This window comes from Chaetura pelagica, unplaced genomic scaffold (genome assembly GCF_000747805.2).
Source record: "Chaetura pelagica isolate M959 unplaced genomic scaffold, ChaPel_1.0 scaffold112, whole genome shotgun sequence".
In the NCBI taxonomy this organism is placed as follows: Eukaryota; Metazoa; Chordata; class Aves; order Apodiformes; family Apodidae; genus Chaetura; species Chaetura pelagica.
In genome coordinates, this window is record NW_009952798.1 from 96,689 (window position 1) to 105,377 (window position 8,689).

General features: G+C 38.3%; 1 protein-coding gene across 4 annotated transcripts; it reads left to right on the forward strand.

The window, feature by feature from the left end:
* The first annotated feature begins 570 nt into the window (after positions 1-570).
* On the forward strand, positions 571-8,193 carry CDK1 (cyclin-dependent kinase 1). 4 transcript variants are annotated; one of them, XM_009994837.1, is made up of 8 exons: positions 581-617; positions 2,040-2,117; positions 2,918-2,925; positions 3,269-3,379; positions 3,725-3,895; positions 4,568-4,632; positions 4,760-4,901; positions 7,956-8,193. In XM_009994837.1, the coding sequence occupies exons 1-8, from the start codon at positions 581-583 to the stop codon at positions 8,067-8,069; spliced, it is 726 nt and encodes a 241-aa protein (XP_009993139.1). In that variant the 3' UTR covers positions 8,070-8,193. The 4 variants fall into 4 exon arrangements, with proteins under 4 accessions (XP_009993136.1, XP_009993139.1, XP_009993137.1 ...); XM_009994834.1 differs by lacking the exon at positions 2,918-2,925 and having other exon boundaries at positions 571-617; positions 2,040-2,196; positions 3,262-3,385; positions 4,469-4,632; XM_009994835.1 differs by lacking the exon at positions 2,918-2,925 and having other exon boundaries at positions 2,040-2,196; positions 3,262-3,379.
* Positions 8,194-8,689: the final 496 nt, after the last annotated feature.

Here is an 8,689-nt window from a genome sequence, read left to right on the forward strand (position 1 = left end):
TCGGAGCCCTCCTCCGGGGCTGCTGCTCGCCGCGCTTTCGCTCGTTACCCGCTAACGCTTCCCAAACCGGCGTTAGCTCGGCCGCTCTCAAGGTGCGGAGGGGCAGTCCCAGCAGGGGCTAGGGCCTCCACGGGTCTGTAGCGTTTTAGGCTTGCAGCCCTTAAGACTCTGCTGTGTAGTTATAACATGATGCGGGGCTGGGGTTTCTTTACGTTGCTAACATCAAACCTTGTAATTTTACATAGTAGAGTTCCTGCTATTTAGTAACTACATAAGACTAGTAAGTAGGGTGTGTTTTTTCAGTTGCTTGGAGATGCTTTCTGCACAGAAGCACCTCTCTCCTCTGAGTTGCTGCCTAATCATACTGTGAGATGTAATTTTGTAGCTGGAACCCTGAATTAAAACCTGTGTTTTTGTTGAGGAGAATAGTAAGTGTTTCACGTTAATGTCCTAACTATGCAAGTCAAAAATAGCTTCTGAAGACCTGGCATAACTTGAGTGACTTGGCTGTGTTCAGGACAGCAACTGTTCAGCCTTGTGTTTTGTCTTTTTCATGTTCACTTTAGGGATAGCCAAAGCAATGGAAGATTACACAAAAATAGAGAAGATTGGGGAAGGTAAGTATGGAGAACCATGATCCTTGGAATGCTCCACAGTTTAAACTATCCAATGTCATAGAAGTTCTGCACCCTGGCTACTAGAGATTCAACTACTGAGATTCAACTACTTGGCAAAATAAGCCTCTGGTTAACTGTGGTAATTACCTCTATATGTAAAAGCTTTCTGACTGACCTTTTGAAGGTGATGCCCATTTGAAACACGATCAGTGTTGAGAGTGTCTGCCTTCATATTGGTGGCTAATGGTGTAAATTTCCTCCAAGAGGGGGAGATGTTTCTGAGGCCTGAAACCAGCTTTTCAGTTTAGAAAGCACATGCATTCCTTTGTATGTGAACTTGTGTACCAGCTGATCCTGACGTTGTCCTGCGTGGTATACTTATTTTGCTTAGAGCTGCTGGTAGGGAGGAGTGGTTTGTGGATGGTTCTGCTTGGTTATATTATATGAACTTGCTACCCTTGTCAAGGGAAAGAATTTAAACCTCTGTGGAGAAATGAGTTCTAATAATTTACTGTAAAGTACTAAGACAATTGTTCTAATGCAGGTATTAGTCCCAACTGCCCTTCCACTGGAAATCCAGCCAATGTTAAATGTAAAAGTCAATATGTTTTACAAAGCTTTAGCCTCATGTAAGCTTGAAAATTTGCAATACGTTCCTCTGAGATGGCATTTTCTAAGGTCATCACAAAATGTATGGCCTTTGGATCTTAGTGCAAAGCTTTGTAACTGAAGCCTTGTGCATGATAGTATCTTTCTGAAATAAACTAGCTTTTTCAAGCATAATCTGAGGGACTGATCCTTCAAGAAAGGTGAAAAGAAAGTACTTAAGCTGTCTTGGTTTCTAGAGGATTCTGTTTCTGTGAACACTGATTAAAACAGATAATTGGTTTGAGATTTAATACTGGTTCCAGTTTAACTTTTGCTGAGAGACAAGCAGTATCCTCTCTCCTGCACTGAGGATTGTGCTAGAGGTATTTCTATAGATTTGACAGATGTAAGGAGATCTCTGTTTGCAGAGGGAGCACAACTCTTTTCACAGCTTAGACCTTTAACCTTTTAATATGACATATCAATGGCAAAATCATAAACCCTTGGGGATGAAGAGGTCTGAGAGTTAACCTGAAGCTCAAATAGCATCTGATTTTACAACTGCATCTTCCAAATATTCAAGTTTCACACTTATGCTATGAAGTTCCCTGTCCTACCAATTGATTCTGTTCATGGGTGGCAAGATTTAAACAAAAAGAACTATTGCATGGTTAAGCTGCCAAAACTAAGTAGTAGTTTGTAAGCGAGCCAAATATTTAAACAAAACAGGCTTGATTGCAGACTCTTGCCTGTGTTAGGAATTCTTATTTGCAACGACTGATCTGTACCTGAAGCTGGTATTTCCTATATGCATTTCACTGTCTTTTTCTTCAGGTACCTATGGTGTTGTGTATAAAGGTCGGCACAAAACCACAGGCCAAGTGGTTGCAATGAAGAAAATACGTCTAGAAAGTGAGGAAGAAGGTGTTCCAAGTACTGCTATCCGAGAAATTTCTTTATTAAAAGAGCTGCATCATCCTAATATAGTCTGGTATGTGTATATTGAAATTTAGATAAACTCTTTGAAGGGCACAATGTCCCTTCAGATTAAGTATTTTTCGTCATTCTAGTGAGGTGAGAGCTACTTTGCTTAATACAGTGTCTGCTGTGCAGCAAATAGATATAGTCCCAAATCCTGTATTTTTTTTGTTTTCTAATAAAGGCTTCCTCCTCATGCTGTGTTTTCCCATTGTAGAAATGTAATGATTTTTTTTTAACTTCTGTAAATTATTTTTTGATTGGTTGCTGTCAGAACAGGGTCAGTGTACCCTGTGAAAACTGGTTGAACCTGTTACTTTAGTCAGTCTCTATTTGCCACCTTGGAACAGACCATCTGAACAGTGTTGTTATGTGAGCTGCTGTCACCAGGCACTTCCTTGCTGTTTTGTAGCAGAGGTTTATGTGCTGTGTTTTGATGATGTCAAAGCTGTCACATCTGAGATAGGAGTGAAACTTCCATCAGTGACTACTTGATGTGTAGAATTCATTGCAGCTATTATCATCCCCCCAAACATATACTTGCTCTTCGATGCAGCAAAATAATTTATCTGTAATGTGCCTTAAGGCTGGCCAGATTCCAGCCATGTAGTGTCTTAATGTATGTATGCTTGGGTTTAGGAATCCTCAAAATCCATTAAGGATGAAGAAGACACTTAAAAACCTGTGCAAATCCTGCTGTGTCTACTAGGTTCCTAGTATAATATTCCCTTAAGTCCTCCTAGTAATTTAGGCTCTTTTGTAATAAGCCAGCTTCAAACAGAAGCTAGGCACCAATACCCACTAGCTTTTTTTTTTTTTTTAAGTCAAGAATGTTTTTTCCTCAGACTCCTGGTGTCTGAAACCAAGGCGTGAGGGACCATAAGTATAGGGTCAGTCTAACACTGGTTCAGATATACTTGAGTTTCCAGGTGACAGTGCTAATCTTTGAAGATAAAAAGCTTTTTAAGTCTTCAGAACAGAAACCTGGAGATGTCAGCTCGTGCCCCTGTTGAGAGGGGAAATGTAATGGTGAGCCAATGCATTTTGCAATGGAGTTGATTGTACACTCTATTTTTAGCCTTCAGGATGTTCTTATGCAGGATTCAAGACTGTACCTCGTCTTTGAATTCCTTTCCATGGATCTAAAGAAATACTTGGATTCTATTCCATCTGGCCAATATTTGGATCGTTCACGTGTTAAGGTAATGAGGGCAATTTCTTAATGTAAGAAAAATCTATCTAAAGATCTGTAAAGCTGTAAGCAGCTCTTGCAGTGTAATTAACTCCTTGAGGAAAGATGAAAGGTTAAAGAGGCAACTGGGAATAATAAGATGAATGTGAGTTTTGATATCAAATGATACTGCCTTAACTGAAGTAAAGAATTTGTGTAGCTTTATGTTTGAGGTTGACTCAGTACCTGCAATGCTTTGGATCTCCATTTCCTTCTACTGTGTGGAGAGCTAATGTGAGGACTTCATGTTGAGGGACAGTAACTTGTACTAAAGGATTCTTCTTTTTGCTCTGCTTCATCCTTTCTACAGAGTTACTTGTATCAAATCTTGCAAGGTATTGTCTTCTGCCATTCAAGAAGAGTTCTGCACAGAGACTTAAAACCTCAGAATCTCTTAATAGATGACAAGGGAGTGATTAAGCTGGCAGACTTTGGATTGGCTCGAGCCTTTGGAATTCCTGTGAGGGTTTACACTCATGAAGTGAGTATATTGGAACATCCTGTTGGTGATTTGAACAATGCTTACTGGCTTCCTGGTAATAACTGAATATGAAACGGCTAGAAAGGAATTGGGGAGCTTTTGAAGTGATTAACTAACAGTATCAAAAAAGCTGTATTTTGGTTTTGTTTTTTTCAATGGTTTTCCATCTCCCTGACTGGTCTTCCTCTAAGGTTCCAAAGCACCCTACAAATCCCACTGTTACCTTGGCAGTGAATGAGATAGGCCAGAAATTGTTACTTACTGTCTTGGAAGGACATTTTTTGCTTCATGGAATACTCAAGTTAAGAGTTTTAGTGGTTAGATGCTAAGGGCTTCCTGTTCTTTGGGAAGTGGTGTGGGCAGCTACTGTGTTTGCAGTAAAAACTACTGCAATGGAGTTTTAAACTTATCTGTAAATGAAGTTTGAAACTAGTGTTTTAATGAAAACTTTTAGCACTGGCTATTAGTTTGACCAAAAACAGCCTGTGAATGCTGCTTGATAACGAATGAGCCATTGTGCCTACAGTCAGAGGATCTGATTCTACAAACATTAAACATTTATTTGTTTAATAGGTAGTGACACTGTGGTACAGGTCTCCAGAAGTGCTGCTAGGATCTGCTCGTTATTCTACTCCTGTAGATATATGGAGCATAGGTACCATATTTGCTGAGCTGGCAACTAAAAAGCCACTTTTCCATGGGGACTCAGAGATTGACCAGCTCTTCAGAATCTTCAGGTATGTCAGGCCAAACCTTCCCATGCTTCTTGGGCAGCATAGCACAACAGTGCTGTGCACTTAATAAAATCAGAATGTATACAGTTTTCAGACTAAACTGCTCAATATTTTGCTTATGCTTGGGTAGGGCTCTAGGTACCCCCAACAATGATGTGTGGCCTGAAGTGGAATCCCTGCAAGATTATAAAAACACGTTCCCAAAATGGAAACCTGGCAGCCTTGCAAGTCATGTCAAAAACTTAGATGAAGATGGACTTGATCTGCTGTCTGTAAGTAATCTTTCTTAAACCGCTGAGTAAGAAATACTCTCCAATACATAAAGCTATACTAATTAGCCTTGTCTAGAAGGAGGATAAGAAGATCTTTAAGCTCTCAGCAGTTGTATATGCACTGTTGTTCTTGTAGAACTGACACCCTGTGTCTTTCGCTCACTTTCATAAATAAATGAAGAGACTACTTCTCATTAAGCCATTATGCCTCAGCTTTTTTTATGCAAACTAGCCAGGTGCAACTTGGAAGTGAGAACAACTTAGATCACAAAGTGAAGACTCGTGTGCAAAAACTAGCTGTCATCTTCCTGGTGGCAGCACTAATTGTGATGTGACTGTATGACTGCTGATCCAGTTGGAAATATTTTGGGTTTTTTGTTTGGTTGTTGTCCTGTTTGTTGTTGTTTGTTTTTTTTTTTATGGTAGCATATGTATTAATCTTGGTTAAGTTTCACGGTTGTCTTGACTGAATAGTGATGGAAACAGCTGAATTTAGTGATTAACTGTGAAACTAGGGGTTAGTTTAGGTCAGTCTGTGTAGAGTCCATCTCAATTGCCTTTAAATACTGAGCTAAAGGTTTTGGCTGTTGTGCATTAACCTTTAACTGATGTATTTTGTGTCTAGAATGAGTTCTCTGGCCATACAGTTAAACTACCACACTAAGCTATTATTTGATAAGTTCTTTATCAAGCTTTTCCATTTAGTGCTTCCAGCTCATGTGCTGCCATTGCCATCTTAGGTGCACCTTAGTGTAAAAATGTACCTTGGTGACTTATCCTTCAGTTCTCCTAAAACTGCATTTGTACATGCAGACTTGCCTGTGGGGATGCGGGGTGTCTTAAGAGCTGAAGCTTCAGAGCTATCTTGGTGGAAGGCAAACCCTTGTCCAGCAATTGCCCATGTAGCTGGCTCATGTTCATAAGCAGTCACCAACAAGGATGTAGTTTATTACACATATTAGTATGGTTATGGCAACACACTCTGAATGCAGCAGTGTTATCCAAGAAGGTCAAATGACCACAATTCCTCACAATTTTTCTTTGAGAGCCACAGTTCAGAGTGATGACCTGAACAGTGTTTGTGAGACACAGTTGTTTTGGATAGCTCTCTGAACATTGTAGCAATATTCTTTTACAGAGATAATGGACTTAAACTGAGAATAATTTCTCTGTGCCCACTGACAGCATAATTGTTAAATCAGTTTGAAACAGAATTGTTACTGTATTTACAAAGTAAAATCAATTTTAGTTAACGTCCTTGGCACAGTGATGTAACTGGCCTGTTGAGTACTCATCTGAGCTCATATTTTGGACTGCTGTTAATAAGGCAAAAAAATTTTACTCATTCCTCAAATGGTGTTAACACAATACTAATCTCAAAGCATATTCTATAAAATCTTGTATAGCTTTGCCTTAAATATTAAAATTTTAACTTCCTATAATGCCTGGTGATAGTGCTATGTCTGAATTCTTAGACATCTGGAATCCACCTTAGTTTCCTTCTTAAACCTGAAGCAGAAATGCCTTTAGGCAACAAAACTTGAGTATTTCATGCTAGAGCACAAACTCAGATGAGTCAATTAAAATATAAATTTCTTTTTATCAGCTATTGCAGATGGAAGCAGTATGTAAAATAGCTATCTTTAAAATGGGGTTATTTATATTTTTGTGTGTTAAGACCAATTGCTTGAGAGAGGTTTTAAACTTAAGACCTTCATAAGCTACATGACTTCTGTGGCCAGCATTTCAAAGCACTTAATGGCCATCATCAAAAGCTTTGGTCTATCAGACACTAAGTTCCAGGAAAAACTATGTTCCAGGTTGTTCAGGAAAGAAACAAACTCTGTCAGCTGAAGTGCTGTAGTCACATTGTCATGGCACCCTCTTTTCAGATAAACTTGCTCTGTTTTGTCTGAGTCTGTATTAGCTATAGGATACTGTTCAGGGATATAGGTAAGGGGACCGTGTCATTTAAGGGAAAAACTGGACATACTTAAATCTAGCTAGCGTTGCATTTGGCAGGAGTTCAGAGAGTAAACATGCAAATTCAGTGGTTTAAATCAACTTCGAAGTCTCCAGTTTGATGAAGTTTAAATATAGTGAAATGTCAAGACTGAATACTGACTGGGCAGAAAAACACTGGTTAAGCTTTTTTTTTTTTTCTGGAAGATGAATTTGTGGGCATGGAGGAGAAGGAGCTGATAAGATCCTCATTACTTGAATTTTAAATGTACTTTTCTTTGTAAGGAGAAATAAAAGCAAAAAGATGTTGCAGTGACTTTGCTAGGTCTAGTAGAAAAATGTTAAATTATTCATTAATTTTCTCTTTAGGTCTTGGCTATACAATTTAAATCAAAGGTGTTTTTTTCTTTAACTGCTAGCAAAACAAATCGCTTGCCTGCTCTTAAAAAGTTCTGGGGGCTGTTGTAGTGGCTATAGCATCCCCTCTGTTTGCTGTCAGCTGTATTATTGAGGTCTTCAGCTGAGGTAATTTATTGCAAAGAAACTCAAGTTTTAGAAATATGGGTTTATTCAGTTCTGTCTGCTTGCATACTGCTTTCCTCTTTGGATTCTGAGTGATCACTCTTGTAATGGTAAAATTGTTGCATTAAGCTGAGTAGAAGCAATTTGACATGGGTTTCTTCAATATCAGCTTAAAGCAAGCATAGGACCACTGGTCCTTGTAAACATTTTGGGCTTTAACAAGCCTAGAGTTTATTAATTTCTCTTAGCTGAGAAGCTGAGACTAATAATCACTGCCACTTGAGGCCTATTTCTGGATTTAGTTCTGTGCAAATGGTATCCTGTTATGTGCATGGGCTTGGTTATTGAATGGGAGGTTAAATGTTTCTTCACTTCCTGACGTGTTAGGCAGTATTACTGATTTGTGAGTAGAAATTACTTCTCCCTCCCTGAGAAGTTCTGGAACATGGGGTGAAAATTCACCTTTATGGTTACTTCACTATTACTATAGTTAAATATCTACCTGTTTAACATTATTTTAGTTCTTTCACAAGGGAGTAAATGTTTCATTATGCTTTTCTTTTCTTCCAGAAAATGTTAATTTATGATCCTGCAAAAAGAATTTCTGGCAAAATGGCCTTGAACCATCCATATTTTGATGACTTGGACAAATCTACTCTTCCTGCTAATCTGATTAAGAAATAATAGACATTTGGACTAAGTCAACAGAAGTAGTTACTTTTAAGTCTGTCTGTAACTTGTCTGTCTTTCTGCTCTAAAACTGCAGCTGTTTTAATTTGTTTTGGTTTGTGTTATCTAAATGTAAATATTAACCTGTTAGTTTTGAGTTCAAATACAATGCAAATATTGCTGCTATTAACGCAGTGAATTTTCTATAAATAAAGCTTTAAATCCAGTGAAGGACTGAACTTATTTCTAGACTATGGGTGCTCTACAAAAGGACTCTTTTCCCTGGAATGTGCTGGTAAGTTACCACTTATATAAAAAAACTGGCAACTTAAACTACTAAATTTCAGTTCTTATAGGAATTACAGGAAAATATAAGAGGAAATTTGTCAGACACTGGAATTGTTTCACTATAATGTTGGTTTAAAACTTGAAGCATGGCAATCAATGTGCCAAAACAAATGTAAATTGAGATATATTGAACTGAAGAATTGCAGATTACTACTTAAGGGAAGTAAATGGCCAGACTTGTTTTAGGGTTTCAATTTGTTGAAGGTATTTTCAAATTTGCATCTGAAAAAATCCTTGCTGTGTGTGCTTTTCTTTTACCTTGAAGGCCCAAGAATTTACCCAGGTAC